This window comes from Mauremys mutica, chromosome 2, assembly GCF_020497125.1.
Source record: "Mauremys mutica isolate MM-2020 ecotype Southern chromosome 2, ASM2049712v1, whole genome shotgun sequence".
NCBI classification, from domain to species: Eukaryota; Metazoa; Chordata; order Testudines; family Geoemydidae; genus Mauremys; species Mauremys mutica.
In genome coordinates, this window is record NC_059073.1 from 263,811,158 (window position 1) to 263,825,835 (window position 14,678).

Genomic DNA, 14,678 nt, shown 5'->3' on the forward strand with positions numbered 1-14,678 from the left:
GTGTGGTGTGGTATGAAGGTTTTTATTACCTGTATAACTCATTCACTTATGACTAATGTGACCATTCCAAACTCATACCTATAAAACCTTTGTACCACGCTGTCATGCACTCTCTATCACTAACTCATGGATATATAGAAAAAGACGCACATACTGAGTGTATATTAAGTATTTGTCATATTCTTCTTCTTTGGCTAACATAAAAAATACATTTCAAAGATGGTCCTACTTCCCCTTGAAATTTTGCCATTATTAAGTTTCACTTGAAAGTGACCCCCTCCCCCTCAAGTTTTGATGAGCAATTGAAAAGCAAAACTCTAGAGACACAAAGTTGCTTGATGAAAAATAGCAATTTTGTGGGGAGAAAAATCTTGTGCAGATGATTGCACGTTCATCAATCAGTTGAGTATCTGAGAGCATAGGGCTATTTTTTTTAATGAATTTACAGAAGGGACAAAATTTGCAACTCTCGTGAATTAGAGAACAAATGTATTAATTTTTCCAATTAGAAATGTACCCATGTCTACATGTTTAAGAATATGCACGTGGTTAGAGAAAGTATTGAGTTAATGCCTTGGATATAAGGTGCTGGAGTCCCTTGTTCTTAGAGGAGCCTCACTGTAGGAGGCAAAGTCCAGGAGGAAATGAGATGGAAAGCTGCGTGGATCTGGAGAAGCCTCTCAGTGAAAGGTGTCCATCCATCACACCAAAAGAAAATCCTTTTGTTTATTTTTAAATTTTTACACAAAAGATTGCTTTGGATTTTGGAAATATGATAATGATACATTCTGTAACGAGGTACATGAGTTGAGTTGCTATCTGAATACAGGCTAATACTTTGCATAAATGTCACAGAAACTGTACAATAGCAGCAGAATTCAACCATGTCTGTATTAAGGAATTTTTTAAAAAATTCCCTATCACGGCGAACATCAATGGGAGCATGACTAAGGCCCCAATAGCAGAGCTGTTCCATAATGATAGTGTTAAACCTAATTTTCAGGATTCACTAATGCAGAAGTAAAACTGCAAGAGCCTGGTCTATTTAAAAGGTTTATTAAAAGGTATTATTTTATGGCCAATACCATGTCACCATCACCCCCCACCCCCAATCTTATGAACTGTTCCATGAGCATAGCATCACAATGATGGTGTTAATATGTTATAAATCACATTAACTGATCAGATTTGAAAAAAGTCAACATTTCAATTCATCCATAGATTCCAAGGCCAGAAAGGGCCACTGTGATCATCTGGTCTGGCTTCTTGTATAACACAGGCCATAGAACTCCCCCCCCCCTTTTTTTTTAATCCAATCTTGATTTTAAAATAGTCAGTAATGGAGAATCCACCACAGCCCTTGGTAAGTTGTTCCAGTAGTTAATTACTCTCACTGTTAAAAATGTACACCTCAAATCCAGTTTGAATTTGTCTAGCTTCAACTTACAGACATCACAAAACTGGGTGACTGGGCAAAAAAATGGCAGATGAAATTCAATGTTGATAAATGCAAAGTGATGCACATTGGAAAAACATAATCCCAATTATACATATAAAATGATGGGGTCTAAATTAGCTGTTACCACTCAAGAGAGATCTTGGAGTCATTGTGGACAGTTCTCCGAAAACATGGACTCAATGTGCAGCGGCAGTCAAAAAAGCGAACAGAATGTTGGGAATCATTAAGAAAGGGATACTCAATAAGACAGAAAATATACTGCCTCTATATAAATCCATGGTACGCCCACATCTTGAATACTGTATGCAGATATGGTCGCCCCAGCTCAAAAAAGACATACTGGAATTAGAAAAGGTTCAGAAAAGGGCAACAAAAATGAAAAAAAAATATGGAGAGTCTGCCATATGAGGAGAGATTAATAAGACTGGGACTTTTCAGCTTGGAAAAAAGATGACTAAGGGAGATATGACAGAGGTCTATAAAATCATGACTGGTGTGGAGAAGTAAATAAGGAAGTGTTATTTACGCCTTCTCATAACACAAGAACTAGGGGTCATCAAATGAAATTAATAGGCAGCAGGTTTAAAACAAACAAAAAAGTATTATTTCACACAACACACAGTCAACCTGTGGAACTCCTTGTCAGAGGATGTTGAAGGCCAAGACTATAACAGGGTTCAAAAAATAACTAGATAAATTAACCATCAATGGCTATTAATCGCGATGGGCAGGGATGGTGTTCCTAACCTCTGTTTGCCAGAAGCTGGGAATGGGCGACAGAGGATGGATCACTTGATGATTATCTGTTCTGTTCATTCCCTCTGGGGCACCTGGTATTGGCCACTGTCAGAAGACAGGATACTGGGCTAGATCGACCTTTGGTCTGTCCCAATATGGCCATTCTTATGTTCCTATGGATCATATTATACCTTTCTCTGTTAGACTGAAGAGCCCATTATTAAATATCTGTTCCCCATGTAGATACTAATAAACTGTAATCAAGTCACTCCTTAACTTTCTGTTTGTTAAACTAAATAGACTGAGTTCTTTAAGTATTCCACTATAAGGCATGTTTTCTAATCCTTTAATCATTCTTGTGGCTCTGCTCCAATTTATCAACACCCTTCTTGAATTGTGGGCACCACACTGCACACAGTATTCCAGCAGCAGTCACTCCAGTATCCAGTATAAAGGTAAACTAACCTCTCTACCCATTTATGCTGCCCAGGATCACATTGACTCTTTTGGCTGCAATATCACACTGGGAGCTCATGTTCAGCTGATTATCCACCTTGACCACCAAATCTTTTTCAGTCACTGCTTCCTACGATAAGTATGGCCTACATTCTTTGTTCTAGATGTATATATTTACATTTCAGAGAATCATAGAAACGGAGAGTTGGAAGGGACCTCAAAGTCATCAAGTGCAGCCCTCTGGTCTGAGGCAGGACCTAGTAAACTTAGACCATATCCCTGACATGTGTTTGTCCAACATGTGTGATGGGGATTCCATAACCTCCCTTGGAAGCCTATTCCAAAGCTCAATTACCCTTATAGTTTGAAAGTTTTTCCTAATATCTATCTTAAATCTCTCTTGCTGCAAATTAACCACATGACTTCTTGTCCTACCTTCAGTGGACATGGAGAACAATTGATCACCATCCTCTTTATTACATATTAAATTAACATATTTGATGACTTGATAAGTCTTGGGAAGCAATGAGAGTCGAGGGACGTGCTGGCCGCCCTTCCCGCAGCCCCCATTGGCCTGGAGCGGCGAACCGCAGCCAGCAGGAGCCGCAATCGGCCGAACCTGCAGATGCGGCAGGTAAACAAACCGGCCTGGCCTGCCAGGGGCTTTCCTTGAACAAGTGGCAGACCGGCTTTGAAAACCACTGCTTTAAGACTTATTGAAAAATCAACATTAGCGGTCCAGCAAGCCCCTCCATCAGCTCTTTTAAAACTCTTAGATGCAAGTTATCCAGATGTGCGGATTTTAAAATGTCTAACTTTAGTAGCTTCTGTTTAATATCTTCTAGAGATACTAATGAAATGGAAAGAGTGATATCATCACTATATGATCTGTTATTTCCCCCCAAATACAGAACAGAAATATTTATTGAACAGTTCTGCTTTTTTGGTATTATTATTGAGAATTCTACCATTTCCATCTAGTAATGGACCAACATCATTGTCAGGATTCTTTTTGTTCCTAATATATTTAAAAATCTCTTTCTTATTGTCTTTAACTCTGTTGGCCATAGATTCCTCCTGGTGTCCCTTTGTCAATTTTCTAAAATTCTTGTCTTCTGATTTATATTCATTATCAACTTCCCCTTTTTACCATTTGTTTTATTACACACACGCACACACACAAAGTTGTCTTCACTTCCCCTCTAAACCAGGTCATTTTTTAAACCAATACAAGCCTTCTTCTTCGATTGTGGCTTTTTGGGAATCTAGCAAGATGTTCTTAAATGATTCCCAATCATCATTCACTTTTTTTTTTTCTAAATTAAATTCTTCCTGCCAGCTGATTTGGCTCATAACTGTTTTCAGCTTTGTGAAGCTGGCCCTGTTTAAGGACCAAGTATATACATTTGTAAATGTGATAAAGTCATAATCACTTGTACCAAAGTTATCATTATTTTTTAGTTCTGTGATGAGTTCCTCTTCATCTGTTAAAACAAGGTCTAATATAAAACTCCCATGTTGGCTGCCACAATTATTGAGTTAGGAAATTGTCATCTATAATGTTTAGAAATTACAAGGATGTAATAGTACTGGCAGCATGAGACCTCCAGCATATGTCACTCAAATTGAAGTCCCCTCTTATTGCACAACTATTTTCCCCTACACGTTATAGATAGTTGTGTAAGGAAGCAATCATCCTATTCCCTAGTGTGATTTGCTGGTCTGTAGCAGACACCAATACCCCATCTTCTAAATTATCTGTTAGGACATGGATCCAGATGCACTGAAGACCATTTTTACCAATTTATCAGTGACTTGGAAACAGGTAATGCCATTTTTTGACAGAGTGCCACTCTACTTCCCCTATTGCCCATTTGATCATTCCTAAACAGCTGAAAACCACTGATTTTAACATTCCAATAATCATCCCAACAGGTTTCAGTTTTTTTAGACTTGATGCATTTTATAATGCCAAAATATTAGGTATTTGAATGACATACAGTATTTACAGGTCAGAACTCTATCATCACTCTTGATCTGTCATATTGCCTATGATTATCTGACAGTTACATCAGAGCAGAGATAACATGCTGCTCTACAAGAAAACCCTTCTGTAGTGAGGCGGCCTGGCTCCCAGCCGCACCTGAGAGGGCCGAGCCAGAACAGCCGCTGCCGCAGTGGGCGGAGCCACTGCCGCCTGTCCCCGCCCCCCAGAAGTCAAGGGGCGGGACAGGAAGTATAAAGGCCCGGCCTCAGCGCTCAGTTGCTGCCCAGCGGCCGGAAAGGACAGACGCTACTGACCGAGCTCCTGCTGGACCGAGCCTTCCCCGAGCCCGGTACCCTGAGGTGGACTGGCCGAGCCTTCCCCGAGCCCGGTACCCTGAGGAGGACTGGCCGAGCCTTCCCCGAGCCTGGTATCCCGAGGAGCTGCCCGAGTGTCCCCCTTACCCGAGTCCTGAGGAGCAGCCCGACCTAGCCAGCCCTCAGCACGCCGAGGAGCCCATGGTGTGGGACCCCGCTGCAGACCCCAGAGATGAGCAGGTACCCATGGAGGGGGAGATGGGAAGTAGCCCGGGGGTAGCTGACCCCAGTCTGGCTACCGCAGATTTCGAGCCGATGTCGGTGTGTTGCGGTCAGGACCCCACTGACACAGCAGCAGACTAACTGCCGCTGTTAGGGCCCCGGGCTGGGACACAGTGGAGTGGGTGGGCCTGTGTCCTCCCTGCCACCCCACTCACGGGTGGCAGTCTCCCCCTCACACCAGCGCTCAGGCATAGAAGTCTGGACTCACCTGTTGGGCGTTTGCTCAGCTCCTGCCTAAGGACCTGAGCCCCTGAACTGTTGTTGTTGCTCAGCTCCTGCCTAAGGACCTGAGCCCCTGAACTGTTGTTGTTGCTCAACCCCTGCCTGAGGGCCTGAGCCCAGAACTGCTGTCTGTTGCCCCGCCCTGACTAAGGGCTTGGGCTTAAATTACTGCTGGTTTTGCTCAGCCCCTGCCTGAGGGTCTGAGCCCTTAGACTATTGTTCGCTGCCCCACCCTGAGGCGGCCTGGCTCCCGGCTGCACCTGAGAGAGCCGAGCCCCAACACCAGACGTCTACACCTTCCTATTCTGGGAGCTAATAATCTGGGAAAACTCTCCATTGTATATCACCACTCACCAATCTCTGAATATATGCAAGAAACAATCGGGTCCATGTTGTGTGAATTTTCCCATTGCCCCTGTAAGATTTTGCTCCCTCAAACTGGCATGCTGGTGGGATACATTTCATCACTACAATACCAATTCCTAAGGAGCTTTTTAATGGGAGTTTCATTTACTAAAATCTTTGTTGACATCAACTGCATCAAATTTATACTGAAAATGCACTGCACCAGAATCTGGGCCAAAATTTTCTAGTTGGTTTCATCAATGTTTATTCAAAACGTAGATGCAGCAGATGTAGATGTTTAAAATTTATGACATTAACTTAGGTGCCTAAATATGCGTTTATGCATCCATGTTTGACAATGTTGACCTTAGGTTAACATAAGAATAAAAAAACTGATACAGCATGAGGACTCACAAAATGCATTTCTACTTACGCGGCACTGTTACACCATAATGCTGGGTATTGCTGATCAACAATTTTCGTTTAAGTTCATTCAACCCTACACCCACAGGACCTGAAAGATAAATTACATAGTTTTCAAAGAGAAGTTCTCTCTTGCGTTCAAGTGTTATTACTGGTCAATGTGAGACTACCCAATGGAAGAACAGGTTTTGGCTTTTTAGTAATCTGAGCCTTTTGGAGTTGCCCATGGATACAGCCTCTTCTAGGATGTATTGTTTAGACAAATTTAAGGAGATTTAATTGCCAGATATCACTATCTTTAACCTTTCTCTTCTTGGGAAATGTTAATGAAAAAGTAGAGTCAAGCCAACTCTGATGTTGAGAGTTTTTGGCTTTTGGCATGGAGATAGTGATCTCATTATCTCCTACAAAATGATGGAGAGATGCCCATAGTGGTTCTTTTAGGTCTGTCAGCAACTTTTGATAATATTATATGCAAAATTTTGTTGATCTGCCTATGGATCCTAGCTGGGATCGTGGTTTCAAATGGTTTTGTTTTTATCTCTCTGTGAGGTCTCAAAGAGTGGTTTTGGGTAATCTCTCATTAGCTCCAAAAGATCTGTCATGGAGGGTTCCATTCTGTTACTCATCTGATCCAGTTTGTACAAGACACCTTTGGGGGAGATCTGGATTTTAGTATCATTAGGATATGGATGATCTACATCTCTGTTTTCATCAGATCCAGATGGTGGAGTGCCAGTGCTTTCTCAGTGCGTGATCAAGATTAGGACTTGGAGGAGAGAGAATCATCTGAAGTTTAACCCACAGAAAATGAAGGTGATATTTGTGGGTTTGGGACATGATCTTGATATTACAGCAGAAGTTGTACATGTGCCCTGAGCTTTTATAATTCGGAACATTTTATAAAGTAAAAAAAAAAAAAAAAAAAAAGTAGTAACCTGATACATACATCTCTACGCTGTCCTTGGGAGCCAAAAAATCTTACCGCATTCTAGGTGAAACCGCATTATATCAAACTTGTTTTGATCCACCTGAGTGCGCAGCCTGCCCCCCCTCCCCCCGGAGTGTTGCTTTACTGCGTTATATCCGAATTTGTGTTATATCAGGTAGCGTTATATCGGGGTAGAGGTGCATTTTAATGGAACTTGGAGCCCTTTCTGGGCCTCTATCCATAGTCTGCTAGTAAGATTATATACCTGGAGTTAATAATGAAGCTTTAGAAACTTCTAGTAATAATTACCAAAAATGACTAATTACCCACCTCTCGTATGTGTAGCAAGACACAAAGATGAAGACCATAAGTTTTCTACCTCTCCAAAACCATGACTCTCTGTAAAAACTTAGTGTTATTGCATTTATAACCTTTTATATGTTTACATAGGTTAAACACACAACTACATTTCAAGTCCCATTTCTAACCTGCCTGCAAATTAATCTATCAGTTTATATATAAATGTTTATTTAATATAATGTACAACAGCATCTACTGGTGCATGTCTGTAGAAAAATGTAATGGGTCATGATGCTAATAACAGTTGGTATTTTCTAAATTTTGTCTATAATTATTAGTATTATACTTATTTAAACAAGTAAGGTTTTATAGGAAAGGTAATTAAAATTCTGTATGCACGTCAGATTAATTAGTGTAGCAGACTGAAAGGATCAATAAGAACTGAAGTAGAAAAATCTGTTTTATACTTTTTTTTTAAGCAAGACATCTTCCCTATACACAAATGTTATTTCCTCTGCAACATACTGTCAAATCAATGGTATGCTTTTAATTCTATTTATGTATAAGAATTCAGGTTTCACTTACTGTGTGACAGATACTCTGGAAACATAGAGCAATCTATTTCCAGACCAAAAAACTAACTACTAGCTCTGTCTCTCATCCCCACCCACCATTTTCTGTGTCACTATAAAATACAGCTATGAAAGCTGTAGATTCTTCTGATTCAGTGGCTACTTTTCAGAGTTTCCAGAGTTATTTTTTTCTTTGTGCAATTGCAACCATTTGTAATTGTAACAGAGACACACACAGAGAAGAGATACCTAATTAGCACAGGCAATTTGAAGTACATTGTCTATTCTTATTTTTATTATACTATATTTTCTGAGTGAAATGCACAATTCTACTCTGAATGTTCCTTTAATTTTAAACGCAACCAAGAAAGAGGCATGCTTCTAAAAATTATGTACTTGAGAATAAATAATTTAAACCCAACAGGAAGAGAGTGAAGCATCAGGATAAAAAAAAAAGGTTCTTGAGTGGAATGCCAGTAATGGTTATTCCAGGAAGTTTTTGTTTTGGTGCAATCAATCAAATAAGCTTTTCTAAAACGGAATGATCATCCATTCTATTTATTGACAACAATTTTAAGAAAAAAAATGAGAACATTCATGTCAATTACTGACCCATTTTGAATCATTCTACTTAAAGGTCCAATCCAGCACACACTTACTGCTATGCCTAGTGCTTATGAGTATTTGTCACTGAGTGTGTCTATACTTTGAGTTGATGATGTAATTCCCAGCTCAAGGAGACATACTTGTGCTAGCTCTGGTCAAGCAGTGAGCTAAAAATACAGTATAGTTGCAGCAATGGGAGCAGCGTTATGGGCTAGCCACCCCGGGTATGTTCCTATTGCATCTCGGATAGATACATACTCAGAGTGGCTAGCCTCTCTCAATGCTTGCATTGTCATGACCACACACTACTTTTAGCACACTAGCTTGATCTGAACTAGCATAGGTATGTCTCTTCAATTTGGAAATTAAACACCCGGCTCAAAGTGTAGACATACTCACTGACATAGGCATTTGCAGGATTGAGCCATAAATCATTAGAACTTATAACAGGGTTCAAAAAATAACTACATAAATTCATGGAGGATAGGTCCATTAATGACTATTAGCCATAAATGGTGTCCCTAGCCTCTGTTTGCCAGAAGCTGGGAATGGGAGACAGGGGATGGATCACTTGATGATTACTTGATCACTTATTCTGTTCATTTCCTCTGGGGCACCTGGACTGCCCACTGTTGGAAGACAGGATACTGGGCTAGATGGATCGTTGGTTTGACCCAGTATGGCCATTCTTATGTTCTAAAACTCACACCAGGCATTTTCAGTATAAAACTTTGGACTAAGCCGACCCAGGTTCAAAACCCAGCAAGGTCAACTCAGCCCTTCATTCTTCACAAGGAGAGATGTTGAGCTACATACAGCGTATTTGTTTGGGAGGTAAGGAGGAAAGGTGTCTTTCAGTAAAAACTGGGGTGCTGTCTGCACTGCTTGGACTGCTAAGTTTCCATGACAATCTCCAGAAACAGAGATTTGCTTCAAAGGCTAAACTTTCACTTTACCATCTTCATTGTACAGTTGGTTGCTACATTGCTATGGCTGTGTATGTTTGTCAATTGTAACATTTTTAGATCTTATGCGATAAGAGATATTAAGGTAGAACCTCACTAATTTGAGGTTCAGTAACTACAACTAGCAATGAGAGGGCATTTCTAGATTTGCCATTCAATGAAGTATGAATCAGGGAGGTCAAACTGGTGCCAGAGGGGCAAGACCAGGGACAATGTAAATGTCACATTCTATGCAAATCAGACAGTACCAACACATTATCCAGGCCTCCCTGAGACAGGGTGACATAAATGGAGACTTCTGCTCCTGGATCCTTCTCTTTCCCTCCTGCTAGTTGAAGTGAAACAGTTGGGCTGGGAGGGGCAGAAGGGAAGGGCAAGCTAACGGTGTTCCTACAGACGCTTTACTGGGCTTGTGCAGGAATAAACATGAACCAAAGACCCAAATGTGGGTGGTGGGCTTTAAAACAGGTTGCTACACTTTTCTGATTTTCAAGGTAAGTGGGGAGAGCTAGGAGCCACTCTTCCTCATGGGGACAGACCCAGCAGCAGCCATCTTTCATCTCTCCTGGTGGCTCCACAGAGGTCAGGCATGAGAAGTACAACGGTGGCGTCTGCTTTTTGATGATCTGCTGAAGAGCAAACCAATACAGAAGCCTTTCCATACCATGCTCCTTTGCTTGGATCTCAGGTTCCTCTTTATTCTGATGGTGGCCCTAGCATACTATCAGGGAAACAGTGACAACTTAGCCCCATGCCATCCCAGCACCAACACTAGCAGGAGCCAGGAAAAAGCAGCATCCACTTAAGAAGCCCTGTCCCAGGTTTAGCTGGGGACAGGCTGGAGCTGATCTGGCACTTCCACATTGGTGTGTAGAGACCATGACATCTATATTGTTCTTGCCCAAACACTTACTAAAGCAGAAGCCTCATTTAACTGGACTGAGGTGTTTTCCCAGTAATGTGAGTAAATGTAAAATATTACAGATTAAAATAGTTGCCAGCATCTCAATTACAGGGCTGACTGATGTTCATCCTACTGTTAATAAGACATATTCAGAATTCTTATTAAAGAGAGAAAGGAAGGAAAGGGATCAATGAGGTGTAGGTGGCCTGTTTAGAGTAGCTTATGAGCAGTGGGCTGAGATTTGCTGGTGATAGATGGACCGTTTGGTGGTGGTCCACAATGGACTGGCTAATCACATGGTTATTCTCATTTCCAGTTGATATATCACATTTATGTCAAATAAAAGTACATACGTGTTTTCCTATATTACTATTCCATATACCAATTGCTATAGTTGCCACTGGGACATTACATGATCGCAAAAAAGGGAGGGGGGTCGTTTTGCAAATTGACATGGACTATCTTCCATTGATCTTTCTATTAAGATGTGGTCCTTGCTATAACAAAGTTTGATTCTCTGAGGTATTCAGTAGTCTCCAGTTCAGGAAAGCATGTTTTAAGTACCTCTCTGATTAGGGACCTTTTCCTGAATTGTGGTCCTGCTCATAACTGCTAAAAGAGATTGAACAAGTAATTTCATCACCTTCCATCCTTCTGGAAACACACAAGAAAAGAGCTGGTGTTTTTAACCGCAAAGATGTGTAGAACATCACTCATGCGTAAACACTTGTAGGAAGCAGATATGAAGTCAATGGAGAAAGAGCTCAATACACTAACTAACCAGTATAATTGAACTAATTTTAAAATACTTATTTCAATGCACAGTTTTAGAAGAACGCATAATAGAAATAAAACCTATCATGTCTACCACTTGAATTTTGTAAACTAGAATAAAGTAATGTTAGATCAAGTCAGTAGAAATCTCCAATTGGCAGGTTTTTTCTTTTTTTAAAAAGCTTCCAACTGTAAATTATGCTTCCAATCACAGTATAACATACTGGACATTTTCTGCTCTGACCAATTACTGCTTTAATTTAATTATTTGTCCTTGTGTTCCCTGGCATAATATCAAAATTATATTTCACATGTTACACAGAATCCTGCTACTGGCATACACAAAGTCTTTAAAATATTGTTCGCTTCTACTGTACCTATATTACTTAACAGTGCTATTTTTCCACATTTCACCCAAGACATTTTTATGGTATTGGCCAGACTTAAACTGCTCCTAATATCCAGACATCAGAATTACTGAAGTCTACAATAATTTTCTAAACTGCTTTTGTTACTGAGAAAGCACACTTCCTTAATTTGATTTATTACAACAAAAATCAAATGAAATCTCTAGGTATTCCTCAAATCAGACATATGAAATTTGTTATAAAAAGTCTACTTATCACAATTTTGCACTGCACTCTTTGTTGATATAAGTGTAAAGTCAACTTGATGCTATTACTTGTATATAGCCCACAATCTTACAGTGATTACACTAGTAGATGGCTGAATTTTAGTGCTGGAGGGTGACAAAACTGTTAATTAAAAACTAAATTTAATGCTCCCTTGGACATGATTTTTATAAAAACACAGCCACTCAACAGTTCATAACAGTCCCTGACAGAGGGTCATATTTCTTCTGCTCTGCTGCTTTAATAGTAGAGAAAACTCTACTAATGAAGCATCAACCTATATGCTACCACAAAAGAGACAAAAAGTAGTGAGAAAGATGCTCTGGTTACCTTTGAAAATACTAAGTTAACATAGCATTGTATTTTAAATTGGATTTATGCAATACAGTTTCTAAAAAGAGACTGAAGCAATGCATTTTAATTACATACCCTTAAGAAACTTTATAAGAACACTAGACACCCAGGCTGGTGCCAAATTATGGGGTAGAGTAAACCAGAACCAAGGCCACATCCTGGTACCTGTTTGCAGCTCCTTCCTAGTAAAATGTCTGCATCTGGACAACTCTGATACATTTATCAGTCACCAGAGTTGCTGTTGAGGCACACATCAGCTCACAAAAGAAAAGAGTAGGCCCTGCACTGCTCCACCCCTCATCCACCCTCCCCTCAATTTACTTATTTATTGTAATACAGTTTATAGTTTTGTTCCTTTGTATTTTTATGTTCTTTCTTTATCTTGATTACAGACACATTAGTTTTGTGTGGGTTTTGTGGACTTTTCTTAAGAACACCAGGGTGGCTTTAATCAGATTCCATTTTTGTTTCTTGCTTTTTCACAGGATTGCTAATTTCAGTGATGGCCTGGCCACAGGAACAGATTAGCCTCCCAGGAAAGTATTAAAATCACTGGAAGGCGGTGGTGAGTTTCCATCTTTAAATCCCAGGAAGAGATGCCTAATACCTGAGAAGAGACATCAACCCATCTTCCCAATAGATGGAAGCTGGGCCTGCAGGAGTGCCTGAGGACTCTGTGAAAAGCTTGAGAATTTCATTATGCCATGGACTAAGAGCCTATCTGGTCTGGGAATTAGGCAGGCCTATTAAGGTGGTAAAATGAAGATGCTCAGTACATAAGTGTTGGTATATGAGCATCCAGGGGAGTTAGCAAAGAAATGGGTCCAGAAGCTTCCTCCCACCCACGCACTCTGATGAAGTTATAACACTCAGGGGCAGCCTCAAAATGACTGTTGCTCCTTGGAGGAGTCATACTGCAGCAGGAGACACCAGCACCTTAAAAGCTCTTTAAAGTCCCTAATTTCCCCAGCTCACCTCACTTCTTTTCAAGAACACTTACCTAGAGCTAAGTGTTTTAGCAGAGATATATATTTTTTCCAGCTCTAGTGCCTTAACCATTAATATCTGTCTGCACTGCCTGATGATTGTTTGTTAACTCCCTACCAGTCAATTTAACCTTGCCTCCTACACTTGCCTTCTAGTTCCTCATCCCTTCCACACCTCCATTTCCTTTCAGCTATGTCTACAGTGCAGCTTGGAGCCAACCTCCCAGTGTGGGTAGACAGACTTGCACTAGCGGGGCTCCAGCTATCACGTTACCACCACCAGTGCAGACATTGGGCTCTAGCAGACACTCAGGCTAGCCACCTGAGCTGAGAGATAGGGCGTTGGGTGGGCTTGAGAGCCTGCACCACCGATTGAGCTGTAACACTTCCATTTTTAGTGGACTATCTTGAACCTCACTAGCATGAGTCTGTCTACCCAGGCTTGGAGGCTCGCTCCAAGCTGCAGTGTAGATATACCTTTAATCAGCACTAATCTATTCCTTTCCACCCTTCCCATTATGATGTGGCCTCCCCACCTTCAATCCCATGAATTACGTTAACATATAAAAAACACAGCACATCAAGAGCGGTACACAGCATTAACAAACCCACTCAATTACATAATGTGTTCTTGTTTCTTTTATCCTCCCTTTTCCAAACCGCTCCTGTTTGCTTTTACTTGCAACACTATACCTTAGTCAGTCTTCTCATCAAGGTATGGACCATGTCTTATTTCTTCTCTATAGTATCTATCTACTTATTTGCATGTTTACAATTAACAAGAATAAATTAAAGTGGGAAAAAGGCCAGTGAATGTTTGGGGCTGCTACTGTTTCTTCAACCCCCTTCAACTACTGCCATAATATGTTGCTTTTAGGTGATATTTTATTTAAGTTGCAGCCTTGGACATAATTTAAATACAACTGTCTGTATTCATTGGTACCTTTTCTCTGAAATTGAGCTATTCAATCTATACTGTAAAGTGACATTGAGGGATCAAGGTTAATGTAAATTGGGAGACCCGGGTTAAAATGTTACTCCAAATCACAAAGCTGCTGGGTCTCATCTTAGTCACTAGGACACATTTAACCACATTACAAAAACTGAACAATTTGGTATTAATGAAATTTTCAGTACAAGAAAAGGTTGGAACTGAATTAGGTCTGGACTGAGATACATTACAGCTCTGTAGGAGAGTTTCAAAGTACCCAACTAAAATGCTCCTCCAAGCTGCTAATCTTTTCCCCACAGATTATAAGAGGTCCACGTGAACCCATGCGCTCCATAAGGTTTTCATCTGTTTCCCCCACACTCAAACCTTCCCCCACAACCTCATGCGTGTCTTTCTTCTGTCTTGTTCCTCTCCCAACACGACCACATTCCCACAGGCATGACGAGTGCCTTGGGACAAGTGCCGGAGTACTCTGA

The 14,678-nt window shown here is 40.6% G+C and overlaps 1 protein-coding gene across 7 annotated transcripts in view; it reads right to left on the reverse strand.

Annotated features, from left to right (window-relative positions):
- MPP7 (MAGUK p55 scaffold protein 7) overlaps positions 1–14,678 on the reverse strand; it is a 311,912-nt gene that overhangs the window by 14,949 nt on the left and 282,285 nt on the right. For all 7 annotated transcript variants that reach the window (XM_045004397.1, XM_045004395.1, XM_045004398.1 and 4 more), the window contains one exon: positions 6,237–6,317. In XM_045004397.1, coding sequence (XP_044860332.1) covers positions 6,237–6,317 — 81 coding nt within the window. The remainder of the gene's footprint in view (positions 1–6,236; positions 6,318–14,678) is intronic.